The sequence below is a fragment of the Aquarana catesbeiana genome, linkage group LG08 (assembly GCF_042186555.1).
Source record: "Aquarana catesbeiana isolate 2022-GZ linkage group LG08, ASM4218655v1, whole genome shotgun sequence".
Taxonomy (NCBI): Eukaryota; Metazoa; Chordata; class Amphibia; order Anura; family Ranidae; genus Aquarana; species Aquarana catesbeiana.
Window position 1 is genome coordinate 263,602,035 of NC_133331.1, and position 16,986 is coordinate 263,619,020.

The following is a 16,986-nucleotide window of genomic DNA, read 5'->3' on the forward strand; positions in this document are numbered from 1 at the left end:
TATGTATGATGCATGCATATTCTTAGCCCCCAAGTGCATAACTTTACATTTATCAATATTAAACCTCATTTGTCGCCCAATCAAACATTGCATTGAGATCGGCTTGTAAGTTGGAGATATCCTTTAAGGATGTTATTCCATTGCATAGTTTGGTGTCATCTGCAAAGACTGAAATGGTATTTAATCCCAGACCCTATATCATTTATAAAGATAATAAAAAGTAAGGGTCCCAACACTGAACCTTGGAGTACACCACTGATAACCTTAGACCATTCAGAGTAAGAATCATCAACCACTACTCTCTGAATTCTGTCTTTTAGCCAGTTTTTGATCCATTTACAAACTGATCTTTCCAGGCCTTTAGACTTTACCTTACACATTAGTCATGTGTGGGGAAATTGTTTCAAAAGTCTTTTTCTAAATCCAAATATACTACTTCCACAGCCACCCCCCTGTGAATGGGCCATATGTATAACATGGGAGTTTTGAATTTTTTGAGGCGATTGGTCCATCATTCATACATGATGGTATTATATTTTTCAATTGGAGACTGTACTGAGATTATACATTCATTTTCTAAGATTATTTGCTTTACATCTTTGGTGAAAATGTTGGGATTTATATGAGCATATATTACCAGGGTAATTTACATTTTTATTGTATGTATTTATCTGTGAGTCTTAAAGAGGAACTGCAGTCTGCTCACATAATTTGTATTAAAAACATATTTGCCATTCTGAAGCTTCCCTCCAACCAATTTGCATATTATTTTATATATACTGTGATTCTGTACTTGCCAAATATGCTGCAGAAATCTCCCCCCACTAAGTCTGGCTGCAGCCATTTTAACTGTGGGCAGCTAAAGCTGCTGCCTGTTCACTTCCTGGATTTATACAGACGCACAGAGGCACACCTCCAGCTTTGCAGCTCTGCAGCTCTCATTGGTCCTCTAATTACTCATCCCCCCTCCCTTCCTGGCAAGCTCTCACAAGAGTGAGAGAGAGCTGTACATGATGTCATAATCCTAGGCTAATGACCATACAAGAAACAGGAAGTGGGCTGTATAAGGTATTTACTGGCAGCAGTCATGTACCAGTACACTAGACTTGCTTGGCTTAGAGGATTGGGGACTGCTAGACGTGATGCTACACTAAGCTTTATTCCCTGACCACTCATACAGAGGCGAGCATTACATGACTATGGTAATAAATATGTCTTGTCACTGCTATACCAAGAAACCCCACCTTTTTCCCTTAGTGACCACACCACACAAAATTGGAGTTAAATTGGCCATAGCAGCCTTTTTATTAAACAAATATAAATAACCAATATTTAAAATTAATAACATAAAAACAGACCAGACTGTTTATTAAAGAGAAAGGGCTACAAGGTCCTAATAGGCATAAAACCCAGGACAGTACCTGCTTGTCACTTCACAGGCCTCCAGCCGCAAAAAAACACCAACTCGGAGACAACTAGCACACATCCACCACCTGGAAGCCGCACCTCAGATGGGTCCCTACACCATACCTTTGGTGCCCACATGAACCTAAAAAAGGACCTTGCACCCCATCCTCACCACATCTGGCTTAGAACGACCCCCTTAATCCCCAAACCGGTCCCAAACCACCATATTCAGGGCGGGAGGGTGGGAAGTTGTTCCACTCTCTTCTCTGACTGAACCCCCCCCCTTTCTGTCCACTGCTTAATTCCCCTATTTCTCCACCCAGCTCAAACCCTGCCCCCTGCAGCCTGCTGATCTATCCTGTAGCCCTAAACTCAGTACCTTAAACAAGCCCCTTTAACCCCTGTCATGCCGGCCCTGGGTCTATTGCTTTCTTCCTTTTACTCTGGGCCTCTCTATACACTGTTTTTGATACAATGTTGGTTGATTTTTAGGGATTGGTATTGGTGGTGGGAATCTCAGGATACTCTTTAACACTACACAGTTCGCAAATGTGTATGTTCCCGCATGTATCCCTGCACTTTTGTACCCCTCTGCTTTTTCCTCAGTTTACAGGCTGGCTTGTTTTTATCTATACGTGGTTGATATGTATTTAACTCTCCTTGGCTATAGATGAATGTCCATATTCCCCTGAGGGCTTTGCTTCTCGATCCTCTAAGGACATCATTATATTACTATATGTTGTCTACAACTTTGGATATTCTAATGAGAGGAGTGAGATTCTGTATTAGATCAACTAGAAAGCTTTCTTCTACCCATGGTTTTATGACTGTAACAATAATTTTGGAATATTCCTATGTACACCTTTTCCGGTTTCTGTGCGCTTAAAGTCCCAGAAGCCCACCTTGACCTTGTGTCCTTTAAATTCTAATGCCGCGTACACACGGTCGGACTTTCTATCCTACTTGGTCCGGCACACTTTCCGACGGACTTTGTCCGCCAGGTGCGCCGGACTTTAAAACGGACGGACTTGCCCACACACGCCAGGACTTTCCGGCGGGCTAAGTCCGCCCGTCTTTCCAACGGACTTTCGCCGGAGTTACGGCGGACTTTCAGAATGAACGGACTTGCCCACACATGGACAAGTCCGTTCATTTTGAACGTGACTCAGGTGCGACGGGACTAGAAAAGGATGTCAATCTTGCCACTTTTATCGGCGAGATTGACACCTTGCGAGCCCCGTGGGGGGCGCCCCCCTCCCCAAAGCACCCACCCCCCATGTTGAGGGCATGCGGCCTGGTACGGTTCAGGAGGGGGGGCGCTCGCTCGTCCCCACCCCCTTTCCTGACCGGCCAGGCTGCGTGCTCGGATCGGGGTCTGGTATGGATTTTAGGGGGGACCCCATGCCGTTTTTTCGGCGTAGGGGCTTCCCTTTAAAATCCATACCAGACCTAAGGGCCTGGTATGCCCCGCGCTCGCCGCAATAGGAAAATTTGTTTTTCCTATTGCAGCGAGCGCGAGATGCAATACCCTGCCCTCGTGTTGTATCTGGTCCGTCGGACCAGCATACACACGAGCGGGCTTTCCGTCGGACCAGCACACACACGAGCGGACTTTCCGCCCGAAACTGAGTCAGACGGAAAGATTTAAAACATGTTTCAAATCTAGGTCCGGCGGGCTTTTGGGAAGAAGTCCGCCGGAAAAGTCCGCCGGCGCCCACACACGGGCGGATTGTCCGGCAGACTCTGGTCCGCCGGACCAAGTATGCCGGAAAGTCCGACCGTGTGTACGCGGCATAAGAATACTCATGCTGTGTGGTAGAAATATCTTATTCATTTTCCACTTTGTTTAAAAAAAAATATATATATTTTACTTCCCCATTTTTCAAAAGTTTATGGCAGAAAAACAAATAAATCCTCAAAAGATTCACCATGCCTCTTAAAAATGACCATGGGGTGTTTACGTTCCAAAATGTCATCAATTGTGTGAGTTTCTACTGTCCTTGCAGTTCAGGGCCTTCAAATATATTATATACATATAGGTAGTCCGGAAATTAGATGTGTAATTTATGCCCCTCGAAAGCTTGAAGGTGCTCCTCTCCATTATGTGGCTAAGCTGCAAAAAAGGCTCACATACAGTGGAGACGGAAAGTATTCAGACCCCTTTAAATTGTTCACTCTTTGTTATATTGCAGCCATTTGCTAAAATCATTTAAGCTCATTTTTTTTCCTCATTAATGTACACACAGCACCCCATATTGACAGAAAAACACAGAACTGTTGACATTTTGTGCAGATTTATTAAAAAAGAAAAACTGAAATATCACATGGTCCTAAGTATTCAGACCCTTTGCTCAGTATTTAGTAGAAGCACCCTTTTGATCTAATACAGCCATGAGTCTTTTTGGGAAAGATGCAGCAAGTTTTTCACACCTGGATTTGGGGACCCTCTGTCATTCCTCCTTGCAGATCCTCTCCAGTTCTGTCAGGTTGGATGATAAACGTTGGTGGACAGCCATTTTTAGGTCTCTCCAGAGATGCTCAATTGGGTTTAAGTCAGGGCTCTGGCTGGGCCATTCAAGAACAGTCACGGAGTTGTTGTGAAGCCACTCCTTCATTATTTTAGCTGTGTGCTTAGGGTCATTGTCTTGTTGGAAGGTAAACCTTCGGTCCAGTCTGAGGTCCTAAGCACTCTGGAGAAGGTTTTCGTCCAGGATATCCCTGTACTTGGCCGCATTCATCTTTCCCTCGATTGCAACCAGTCGTCCTGTCCCTGCAGCTGAAAAACACCCCCGCAGCATGATGCTGCCACCACCATGCCTCACTGTTGGGACTGTATTGGACAGGTGATGAGCAGTGCCTGCTTTTCTCCACACATACCGCTTAGAATTAAGGCCAAAAAGTTCTATCTTGGTCTCATTAGACCAGAGAATCTTATTTCTCACCATCTTGGAGTCCTTCAGGTGTTTTTTTAGCAAACTCCATGCGGGCTTTCATGTGTCTTGCACTGAGGAGAGGATTCCGTTGGGCCACTCTGTCATAAAGCCTAGACTGGTGGAGGGCTGCAGTGATGGTTGACTTTCTACAACTTTCTCCCATCTCCCGACTGCATCTCTGGAGCTCAGCCAAGGTGATCTTTGGGTTCTTCTTTACCTCTCTCACCAAGGCTCTTCTCCCCCGATAGCTCAGTTTGGCCGGACGGCCAGCTCTAGGAAGGGTTCTGGTTGTCCCAAACGTCTTCCATTTAAGGATTATGGAGGTCACTGTGCTCTTAGGAACCTTAAGTGCAGCAGAAATTTTTTTGTAACCTTGGCCAGGTCTGTGCCTTGCCACAATTCTGTCTCTGAGCTCTTCAGGCAGTTCCTTTGACCTCATGATTCTCATTTGCTCTGACATGCACTGTGAACTGTAAGGTCTTATATAGACAGGTGTGTGGCTTTCCTAATCAAGTCCAATCAGTATAATCAAACACAGCTGGACTCAAATGAAGGTGTAGAACCATCTCAAAGATGATCAGAAGAAATGGACAGCACCTGAGTTAAATATCACATGGTCCTAAGTATTCAGACCATTTGCTGTGACACTCATATATTTCAGTTTTTCTTTTTTAATAAATCTGAAAAAATGTGAACAATTCTGTGTTTTTCTGTCAATGAGGGGTGCTGTGTGTACATTAATGAGGAAAAAAATGAACTTAAATGATTTTAGCAAATGGCTGCAATATAACAAAGAGTGAAAAATTTAAGGGGGTCTGAATACTTTCCGCCCCCACTGTATGTGTTTTTGCCCACCCAGCATCACATATATCGGATCCACCATTCTTTGAATTCAGCAAAAGTTTATTATATTCACTATTATTTTTAGAGGACTATTTTACATGTTTTTGTGTTTTGTGATACACGTTTAGGTTTTGCTGCATAATTATACATTTATCACTGGATTTCTGTCACTAGCCACATGCACTAGTTACTCTTAGTAGCGCGAGGGACACTTTGACTCAGAGGTGTAACTAGAACCTTAGAATAAAAGTACCACAAAAAAAAGGCCTGGACAGGAAAGGGGTTTAACATTGTAGTCATCAACTGGTTAATGATAAAGCAAGGGCAATGCGATATTAAACATGTACAGTAAGTAAGTCAAGTGATCTGTCCAGAAGGAAGGGCTCTAGAGGCCTGAGTTGGACAGAGATGTGACTTGAATTCAGGATAAAGTTGCAGGGCACAGGTTAGCCGTTATTACATAGTAATGTAGCACCCTCTACCTAAAGGTAGGTGCTAGAGTAGTATTTCTTTAGCTCAGGACCCAAGTGCAGGTAAATTTAGCCAGGCCTGTGCTTTAAGCTGGGCCTGGTTGTTGTGATTTGGAGACTGGGAGTGTTCAGTGCAGTGGTGGGTGTGGCCACCTGTGCTCTGACTCAGTGGTACCTCCCCTGCTTTCAGAAGGATTATTCTGGAAGAGGGGTTGGAGCTGATGCTTGAGTGGCAGGCAACTTATGTGAGGAGCCCTGACCAATTATCTCTGGGTATTGGCAGGGAGCAGGCCTCCCATATAAGCTGGGGTCACATGCTGCCAGAGAGGAGTTCTGGAAAGTAGGAACAGATAATGGAGTACTGAGTTGCTGTTCCGGGCATCCCCACATGGGGATGCACCGAGCACGGCGGAGGGATGGAGGAACCGCTAGGAGGGAGTCCTAGATAAGATATTATGGCTAAAGTGGGATGCAAGAAAAACTAAATATCCTGATACAAACGATCTAACCCAGTGAGTCAATCAATCTGGATTAAGGGAAGGAACTGTTTACTGTTGTTTTTACTTTCCCCCACTATTTATTTCTGCCTGGACATTGTACTCAGAGTGTCATTATTATTTTATTTATATTCACCGTCACATCACCAATTTGAAAATTTATTTTGGCAATTTTAACACATGTATTAGCACCATAATTATTTATCTATTTTATTCACATGTATGCATTTTTTATTCCTGGATTTAAGCTTAGTCGCAGCAGCATATTGTGCACTATTTATTTAAAGCGCATCAATTTTATACTTAGTACTATTTGTTTGGTTATCTGATCACCCTATATTGATAGCAGCTTTAATTTACTGATTTTATCATAGCACTAACTATATTGGTATATATATATTTTTAAGCACAATTTATTTATATCACACATATCTATCCACATCAGCGCTTGGTTTTTATTCATTTTTTTAGTCCTAGATAAGATCTTCATCCTTAAAGAAGTATCAAGCTGCTGTGACCGGGGAACACAGGACTTGCATGCTGGAGGCGATCTGGAAGGAAGAAGTAGCAGTCAAGCGGAGGAGAGTAGAGCAGCGTTCTGTGACCGGGGACACAGAACTATTATTCTCCTAGAGAAAGGTCAGTGCAGAATGCTGTGGCCGGGGAACGCAGCGTTGATAGTCCTGGATTGGCTGAAAGCAGTGGTCTGCCCATTGCCATGTGTCAGGCCGTCGTGTGGAGATACCAAGTCATCTCCGGCCTGGTTAGCACAATGGTAGTACCTTCCAAAGACTGTGTGGCTGTCTGATTCTCTGGGCCATCGGGGAGAAGCAGTGTGCGCTTCTGGCTCTTTGATCTGCATGGAGAATCCCATCATGGTCTACGAGGAGGAATTATTCAGAGTGATTCTTCTTTGTTTAAATAGAAGTGAAGAAATAGAATATCAGTATGTTTTGCAGTAAGAATTTGTACAAGGAAAGTAGAAGTAATAGTCTGCAGAAGAGCTATTCAAATGAAAGAGACTGGGGTGCAAGGAGTGTATCCAGTTTTTGCAAGGCCACGGTCACTGAATAACTACATACAATCTGCAATGTGTTAAATGCTATGGGCATCTCATATCATCCTTTTCCCAGTTCAAGTTGTATCCCACAATAAATATGACAAAACCGTGAAACTGACTGTTCATTTTCTTAATTGATCGCGAGGAGGATGGCAGCAGGGCGATTGGCGGATTGCTAAGTAACCATATCAGCAGCCCTTACGGGGGTATGAAATTGAGTTTAGTGCTATTCTCTCCCAATCCTGAAATGGAGAAAAATACCAAACATAGCAATTAGTACATTTAACCTGTTCTGTTGTGCCTTGAATATTTTTGAAGAATGTGATCCTGTGTATTCAGGTGTAGGGAATCAAGTGAATAGGGGGTTAAGGTTACAGGGAAGGTTCATGTTAATGTAGCTAGGAGCTGGCTAATATCACCTGCATTTTCAGGAAACACTCGTAGAATTGCTATGGTGAGGCTGTTCCCTCCTAGTGCTCAGCTCAGACTCTACCTTCAGGATGTGATGACGCAGAGTGACTGAGATCCAGGAGAGGAGCGAAGCATCTTGAGACATGTAGTCTATGGGGCCAAGTTGTACATTCAGTCGAACTGCTATGGAATACAAATTCCACCCGGCTGGAGAGTAGAATGAGATGCTGGGAAAGGTGATATAAAGCCTGTGTGGGGGAGGGATCACTCTCTTGGGACCACGGCCTGGATCTGCAAAGAGTGACTCTGCGTTAGATTGTGCTGTGGCCGAATTGCATCCTCTGCAACCAGCAGAAAGAGAGTCATCATGAGAGGGTGCTGGAGCATCCACTTCCAGCCACTTTTGGTCATTTAGCGGCAGCCTGGAGGCTGCTCTCATCACATCCATGCCAGATCCAGCTGGGCTGCAACATGGTGCAACACGAGGCCAAGTGCCATCCCTTGAGGCAGACCCTGCAGGAGATTGCTGCGGAGCCTTCTTGCCACTCTTCAATACCAAAGGTCCCTGGGATTGGTGAGCGGGCACTTGCCCATCTTCCTAAAACAAAGGACACTGCATGCAGACACCATAGTCTTGTTTCACTGACCTAACTTGTAGGAGAACTTGTGCTACACCTACTTACTGAGCAGCAACAGTGTTCATTCTTGCCATGACACCACAAGTATACTTTATGTCACCCTGCTTGTCAGGACACTTCAAGCACTTCACTAAAGAGCTTGATGAAGATGCAAGACCTTCTTTTCTTCTAAAAGACTACAACATACCCCCCCCCACAAGGGATAAATGCCATTGGTGCTATAAGGGCCCATAGTTCCACACAGAACTTTATGCACTAAAGGAGCAGGTCTAATGATTTAAGGGTCATATTATTTGAATTGAACTAAATACAGGGTTTAAGCCATCCTCTCTATATTCACTAAACTACCCCCCTCTAATAACCAAAATTGTAAGGGAGCTGGAGGCTTGGGGGACCCTACCTCTCTCGCTGTTTGAGAGATGCCACCTTTTTAAAATGGTATCTTTTGCACGCTTGCTCTACCCAATGCAGACCATACCTCTTTTGCTAAAACACTCAGATATCCAAAAACTTCAGAAAGCCCTAACTGCTTTCATATGGTCTCGCAAGAAACCTCGCATAGCGTTGCAGAAACTATGTCTCCCGAAGGGCGAGGGCGGGGCGGGACTGCCCAACATGCGTTTCTACAACCTGGCGTGTTTACTTAGGCAGGGCCTAGATTGGTTAACTGGAGGTTCTAAATATTCTAACTTCACCCTAGAAGAGGCTACGGTGTACCCATATGACCTTTCGGCCATCCTCCACTCCAATCCCAATGCTCTACCCCCCCACCTCAAAACAAGTGTACTTATTAAGGATACGGTCATTGCCTGGAGAGAAGTTAGAAAGCTACTTAAACTGCCATCCAGCATCTCCAACCACCTCAAAATCCAAGGCAACCCTATGTTCCTTCCATCTATCATCCATAAAGCTTTTGGCCAATGGAAACTTAAAGGTCTTACCAATGTCTCTTCCTTTTATCTCAACAAGCCTGGCGAATTCAAACCCTTTCAAACCCTGATGTGGGAATTCTCACTACCACCAACTCATGTTTTCTTCCACCACCAACTCATTGATTATCTCAAGTCCTGTTCTGGTCCCAACACCAATCCACTTGAAACATCCTGTATTGACACTTCTTAAAAAGCAATAATTATTCTATCTCTAATATTTACTCCTGTCTCATACAACATCAAACACGGAAATATGGTCTCAAACCCTTTCAAAAATGGTCACATATATTGGGAGACGACACTCTGCCAGAAAAGATCCTTGAGGGATACAGAACTATCCGCAATCTTACCACATCCGAAACATGGAGGAAGACGCAATTCAAAATTATTCACAGGGCCTATTTTCCATTTCGCTTCAACAAGGCAGACCCCACTCAAGCGCAATGTTCCTGGTGTACCCTACCTCGCCCCACCCTGCTACATCGTCTCTGGGACTGTACCAAGATTGATACTTATTGGAATGAGGTGATAACTTATAATAACGAAGTCCACAAAACCCAGCTGACTAAGGACTGTCTTTTCTGCCTGTTCAGTATACCTCCTTCACCCTCCTCGCCAATGAGGGTTTCACAAAATATTCCACAATGGGCTCACTTGTGTCTTCTAGTGGCTCGCAGAACTATTATGTCTCACTGGATCTCAACGACACCACCTACTCTATCAGTGCTTAAAAAAACCCTGGCCTCACTCTTCCATCTGGAGAGATTAGATAACATCACCCTTAATTTTCGATCGACTCGTTTTTTTAAGAGATGGAGAAAATACATTGAAGCTACATTCGCTCCACAGGCACTAATGGATATAATGCACCCATTCCGGTACACAAACTGGTACCTAACAAGAGATCTCACCAATTCACTTGGTAGCCTCAAAATACCTCCCACCCCAGACTCCTTTACCTTTAAGCCGCCGTAGGATGCCCACAAATCCACTTTGCTTCTTAGCATCCACTTTTCCACGTTTATTATTTTTTCTTTTTCATAGTAAGATTACTCAGGTTAATTAATATTCCCTGTCCAATGTATCCCATGCCCAGCCAGGTATGTACAGACGCTGCCTTCACTCCTGAAGGTATTTAGATGTTAAGTTTTCATATTCCGAGCGAAGTTATGCTCAATAGTGTTGTCAAGATGGTAAATGTGAATTTCCTTGACCTCCCCTTTCTCTACCCTCCCCCCCCTTTCTTTATTTTATTTGATACAAGAATTTCTTGCTGTCTGAAGATTTTGATTGTAAATGCTTGATACTCATTATTATACTCAGTTGTATACTATTGTATGCTGTAAAACCCAATAAACATTTTTCAAAAAAAAAAATTCAGGGTTTATAAAGTTCTTTGGGACTGTAGTGTCTGGGAGCAGAAGGGAGTGGTCTGACATGAATCTGGTCATTCCTCTGCCTTTCTTCTGCCTGTATCCATAGAGCTCAATCTAGGCAGAGTTTGCTGATTCTGTGTAAGTGTTCATGTTCCACTATAACCAGTTATCGCTGTTTGACAAATAACCCTGAAAGCAGAAACAGTCAAAGTAAATTCCCTGCAGGTAACGAGTTTATATTATTGAATGTCATTGTCATTAATCTTTCAGTAAATAAGATTCAACTGCTTGGATTGGCTATGTGTGTTCCTAAGCAGTTTTTGTTACCACAAGAATGTCAGAACCCAGAGTGCGAGAGGTGTTGGAGGATTTGCAATGTCAGGGCAACCAGTGGTGTACAGATTCTTTGAGCGGCCCTCAGGGTAGAGCTACATTAAGTTTTTAGGGATGGTTAGGGGAAGGTGACAGCTTCACTTTAAAATTTGACTTCAAGTGGTTGTAAAGCCTCAAGGTTTTTCACCTTAATGCATACTATGCATTAAGGTGAAAAACTTTCAGTGCTGCAGCTGCACCCCAGACCCCTTCTCCCTTCTTTTTTTTTTACCTGAGCCCGATCTGATCCAGTGATGTGCATGAGCCCAACTGCTCCAGCCACTATCTCTCTCCTCATTGGACAGACTGATAGCAGCAGGAGCCATTGGCTCCCGCTGCTGTCAATCAAATCTAGTGACACAGGAGCAGGGTTGTGGGGCTGAGTCCTGCTGTCTGTGTCAATGGATGCAGCAGCGGAACTCGGGAGCGAGCCTGCACGAGTTCCCACAGGGAAAGCGGCTTTCCGTGGGGGCACTCGATGAAGAGGAGGGGCCTGGAGTGCCAGCGGAGCACCCCAGAAGAAGAGGATCAGGGCTGATCTGTGCAAAACGATTGCACAGAGCACGTAAGTATAGGCATGTTTGTTTAAAAAAAAAATAAAGTTGAATTTTAAAAACAGCTTTTGTAAAAAAAAAAAAAAAAGTTGTTCTTGTTTCTTCCATGGGACAAGGTATGTAAACCAGGCCTAAAAGTATATTGCTGGTAGGGTTTTGGACACTTAACAAGTTTAGGCCTGGAAAAACCAACCTAAAACCCACTGATTAGTTTGTCATTTTTTTTAGAAAAGCAACATTTTACTTTTTATTATACTTTGTTCAATATGCACTAAAGAAATTTCAAAAAAGGTTTACCGGTCTGCCCAAAGTATAAGTCAATTAAGGTCTATGCTAAAAGGTGACATAGAACTATAAATAAAACTATAGCACCGGTAAATAAGTCAGCACACTAAAATTCTAAGTTAAATGAATATATTATAGTATACAGATAGCAACAATGTAGTACATAGAAAATACAGACAGCATATGTATATTTTTGTAAGTGCCCCCAAATTAGCCTAGCCATGCTTTACAAAGTGCAGCCTATAGCTATGAGCAAACAATAGTCATATATAAGAAAGGGGGGAAAGATTCAATACAAAAAAGATAATATAATAAAATGAAGGACTAACCATAGAGAGCAGACAAATGGTACTAGTAGAGGTGAAACAGACAATCCCCTTTCTCAAGTCAAGTCCCACCTCCTGGTCAGTCCAACACATTAAGGAACCTTTTTTGGCACAAGTAATCACTTTTAGAAAAACAACCCAAGAATTTAGTAATATTGCTAAATTACTGATTTGTAATAATTAGGAAACAATCCATTAGAAAGCTGATCCGAGCCATAAAATATTTATATGACAGGTGCTCTTTATTAATGGTCTGGTCAAGCTTTAGCTTCATTGACTGATTGTATATGCCGGTGGCTGCGGTTGTGGTTGAGCATTTGTGGTGGTTACAGGAAAGGGAATGGAAACAGCACCAGGATTCATGGTAAGGACGACATCATTCTGTAACACGAACACCTTCAAAAGATAAAAGTACAATAAGATAAAAGATAATATTTTTGAGGAAGACAAAATATTATGACCAAGGTTTAAGGATAGAGGGTATGAGGACAAATTTCTGAGAAATGCAAATCATAGAAGGAAAGCTCTTAAAACAGACATGAACATAAACCACAATAAAGATTTACAAACACGATGAAGCTTCTATTACTAGGTTTTTAGAACAATCCTCTAGGTAAAAAAAGATCTCTGGCATTGGTTCCAGGAAAATCCTCAGCGGCGTAACTAGAACCTTCAGGGCCCCGGTGCAAAAAAACATGAAGGACCCCCCTGACCCACTGGTCCAGAGACACTTCCCTCAGAGCCCAGACCCCTTTACTCCCATCGTCGGGCCCTTTATTATGACCCCTCAGTCTTACCCTTTCACATTTTCTTCAGCCGCCCCCTTACTGCCACCTTGAAGCCCCCCACTGTGGCGAAGCGTCAGGGCCAGTGGCGTCACTAGGGGGTGGCTTTTGGGGCTATAGCCCCGAATATGAGGCCCATAGCCCCGAGTCTCCTAACAGGTGCAGCGGTGTGCTAAAGTGCCCATGTGTCCCTGAAATAGAGGACACAGCCACCGTACTACATTGTCAGAACTGGTTGCTAGGGCTACCCCCGCCTAGCATCTAGCAACCAGTGATGTCACAGCCTCTGAGTGAGGGCGGGAGCAAGGAATAGTGCTGCACTGCTGTCTCCAGTCTCCACCCACCTCCTACTTCTCTGGCGCCCAGCGGCATGCAACAGGGACTGGTGTGATCTTCTCTACTTTTCCGACAGTGTCTCCACCTTCTCCTGCGCCTGTGGTCCGCCCGACCATCCCTGTAAATAGAGCTTTTTTTTTTAGCCAGCCCTGCCTGTCACATCTATACACAGAAGCTAAGCTTCTGTGTTCACATGTAACGGCGATTCTCTCCCGGCAGCTGCAGTAAATCTCCCCTGCCCTGCACATTCCGTGGAGAGCAGAGGAGAGGGCGGGGAAAGTACACAGCCGCTCTGGTCTGGTGGTTCCTTGAAGCCCGCATGGCTGGTGGAGACATTAGGTAAGATTTATACATAGATGTCAGAAGTTTAATAATGGAGGAATTGTGTGAAAGACAGGGGGGGGAATATGGATAGGAGTTCTGTTTTTTTTGGCTTCATATGCAGACCAAGTGTTTTCTGTAATTGTACAATACTGTGTATGGCAGGTCTGCCCTAATTCCAGCTACTTACTACTGAGAATTAGTACATAGATTAGTAATAGATATATATACCTATATATAGAGATAGATAGATAGATAGATAGATAGATAGATCTATATATATATCTATATATATACTGTACATAGATCTATCTATCTATCTATCTATCTATCTATCTATCTATCTATCTAGATATATATCTATATATATCTATATATCTATATATATAGATCTATGTATATATATATCTATGTATATATATATATATATCCACCAACATCTGGTGGCAGGCTGCAGTGGCAACTGACACACTGCATCTGGCAGCAGCCCTGATGTAAGGGGGGGGCTCTCTGGGGACCCTGGTGTAAGTAGGGGCTCTTTGGCGACCCTGGTGTAAGGGGGGGGGGGGCTCTCTGGGGCCCCTGGTGTAAGTAGAGGCTCTTTGGGGACCCTGATGTAAGGAGGGGCTCTCTGGGGACCCTGATGTAAGGGGGGGCTCTCTGGGGCCCCTGGTGTAAGTAGAGGCTCTTTGGGGACCCTGATGTAAGGAGGGGCTCTCTGGATTTACATCCATCTATGGACGTTTGTGTTTCAAGGCACCTGTGGTCAATTAGTTATTTCTTGACTGTTTCACCATTTTAAAGACCTATATTCATTTGTACATGCGCTGCATTTTTCCATATGCCTATTTTGTTGTTTTTGTCAAACTGTATGCAGCAGCTTTCATTCATTTTACTGGTTAGCGCGGTGTTTTCTATTTACCTCTCTGGGGACACTGATGTAAGGGGGAGGCTCTCTGGGGACCCCGATGTATGTAGGGAGGCTCTCTGGGGACCCAGATCTTATTAGTAGAAATGTAAAATCTGAAGTAAGATATATATATATATATATATATATATATATATATATATATATATATATATATATAAAACTTTACTTCACTGCTATGGGCTCTAGCCCCAGATCTTTTGTAGACCTAGCAACGCCCCTGGTCAGGGCCCAGTCACAAGTGCGACCTTTGAGACCCTGGTAGTTCTGCCATGGGGTGAAATACTCTGCAGTGTTATGGAATGGGTGCAATGCTCTGCAGTATATTATGTGATAGTTGTAATTCTGTGCGGTGTATCATGGGATGGGTGGCATGCTCTGCAGTGTCAGGAGAGGGGTGAAATGCTCTGCAGTATATTAGGTGATAGTTGTAATGCTCTGCAGTGTATCATGGGATAGTTGTAATGCTCTGCAGTGTATTATGGGATGGGTGGAATGCTCTGCAGTGTATCAGGATATGGGTGGAATGCTCTGCAGTGTCAGGGGTTGGGTGGAATGTTCTGCAGTGTGCAATGTGATTGGTAGAATGCTTTGCAGAGTGTCATGGGATAGGTGAAATGCTCTGCAGTGTGTCATGGGATGGGTGGAATGCTCTGTACACATATACACACATACAAACAGATCTAAAAACACACTCACACAATCACAATCACACAATAGTTACATAGTAGGCGAGGTTGAATAAAGACACAAGTCCATCAAGTCCAAGCCGTGTGTGTGATTATATGTCAGTATTACATTGTATATCCCTGTATGTTGTGGTCATTCAGGTGCTTATCTAAGTTTTTAAAATTATCGATGCTCCCCGCTGAAACCACTGCCTGTGGAAGGGAATTCCTCATCCTTACCACTCTTATGCCCCATACACACGGTCGGATTTTCCGATGGACAATGTCCGATCGGAGCGTGTTGTCGGAAATTCCGGCCGTGTGTGGGCGCCATCGGACATTTTCCATCGGATTTTCCGACACACAAAGTTGGACAGCAGGAGATAAAATTTTCCGACAACAAAATCCGATCGCGTCAATTCCGACCGTGTGTGGCCTGTTCCGACGCACAAAGTGCCACGCATGCTCAGAAAAAATTCCGACACGGGACAGCTCGTTCTGGTAAACTTAGCGTTCGCAATGGATACAGCACTTTCGTCACGCTGCAATGTTCAAAATGGTTTAATACAGCGCACTCTCTTCTTCTTTATAATGTGACGAGAATTAAGTAGTTTTGCTGCTCATATTCACACACACTTCTCACAAACTTCTTTCGTTACTATTTATCGGGATTCCCTCAATATATTTTGATTTCTCACATCTGACAACATATTTTTGTATATTTTTTTTTTTTTGACTTTAATGTAGATTCTTTTTTTGTGTTTCTCTTTTTTAATTTTTTTTTTTTGGTGATTTTGATTTGTACTCCCGAAAATGTTTGTGTGTTTTTTGTGACAAGTTCCCACAACACCATTGATATGTTGTTCTATTTAATCTGTAGGACATTTCACATTGTACTTTAGAAATGTACCTGAATCGTCACCAACAAACTGTCCTTTTTGGATGAAAACACACACAGGAGAGTAGAATTTACCTAAAAAAATTTTATTAAGGGGTCACAACTATAAACAAAGAGGGAGGCAACGCTGGAGAAACTGCAGAAGTGGGTGAAGCCTTGGACCCCCAGGGGAGACATCAATTATTTCAAAGCAAAATTGGTGGCCTGAGGAGTCCATATCTAAGGGAGGGCAGTGTGGTCCAGAAGTCCCATAGATCCGGAAAGCAGCAGATGACATCTATGTCCCCAGGCTGTGGTCATACGAGAGACTGCATCTTCTGTCAGACCAGACTGAACCCAGGGTCATCACTCTTTGGTCTTCCTTCCACGCTTCCTTCCAGCCTTTGGCTGTGGTGGTGGAGTTGTGGCAGCAGGAGGAGGAGGAGGAGGAGGATCGTCGATCTCAATGACATCCGTCCTGTGTGTCAGTTCCCCACTCTCCCCCTTACGAAGAACTTTATAAATCAGGTCCTCAGAGATCTTGCGTTGGCCCTCTTGCATGCCCTGCAATTTGGTGGCAGCCATGCAGGCAAAGGCCTCTTCAGGACTGGGGAAGGCTCTGAGGGACGCCAAAGCCTCCTGGATCAGCCTGTATGCTGAATCCTGCACAGGACTGGGAGTGGCCTTCCTGGCCCTTTTGTATGGCAGGCGGAGGGGAGAAACCTGAGACTCAGTCAGGCTGCGACTTGTCCCAGGCTTCTCTTGGCTGCCACTTAGCCCCGCCTCCTCCTGGCTGCCACTAATCCCCGCCTCCTCCTGGCTGCCACATTCCACAGCCTCCTCCTGGCTGAGGTCTTCCTGTGTATGAAAAAGGGACATAGTTTTAGTATTTTTTACATCAATCACACACAATTTTCACCTCCTGACTGCTGCAAATTGAATGTTAACAAGTTTAACAGACTATCCT

The 16,986-nt window shown here is 43.9% G+C and overlaps 1 protein-coding gene across 4 annotated transcripts in view; it reads right to left on the bottom strand.

Moving 5' to 3' along the window:
• Positions 1 to 16,986, bottom strand: part of LOC141106397 (membrane-spanning 4-domains subfamily A member 4D-like) — a 227,752-nt gene that overhangs the window by 54,204 nt on the left and 156,562 nt on the right. For 2 of the 4 annotated variants that reach the window (XM_073597156.1, XM_073597154.1), the window contains one exon: positions 11,891 to 12,500. The exons of the other annotated variants lie outside the window; for them this stretch is intronic. In XM_073597156.1, coding sequence (XP_073453257.1) covers positions 12,375 to 12,500 — 126 coding nt within the window. In that variant the 3' untranslated portion in view covers positions 11,891 to 12,374. Of the gene's footprint in view, positions 1 to 11,890; positions 12,501 to 16,986 lie in introns of those variants that run through there. 4 annotated transcript variants of the gene reach the window in all.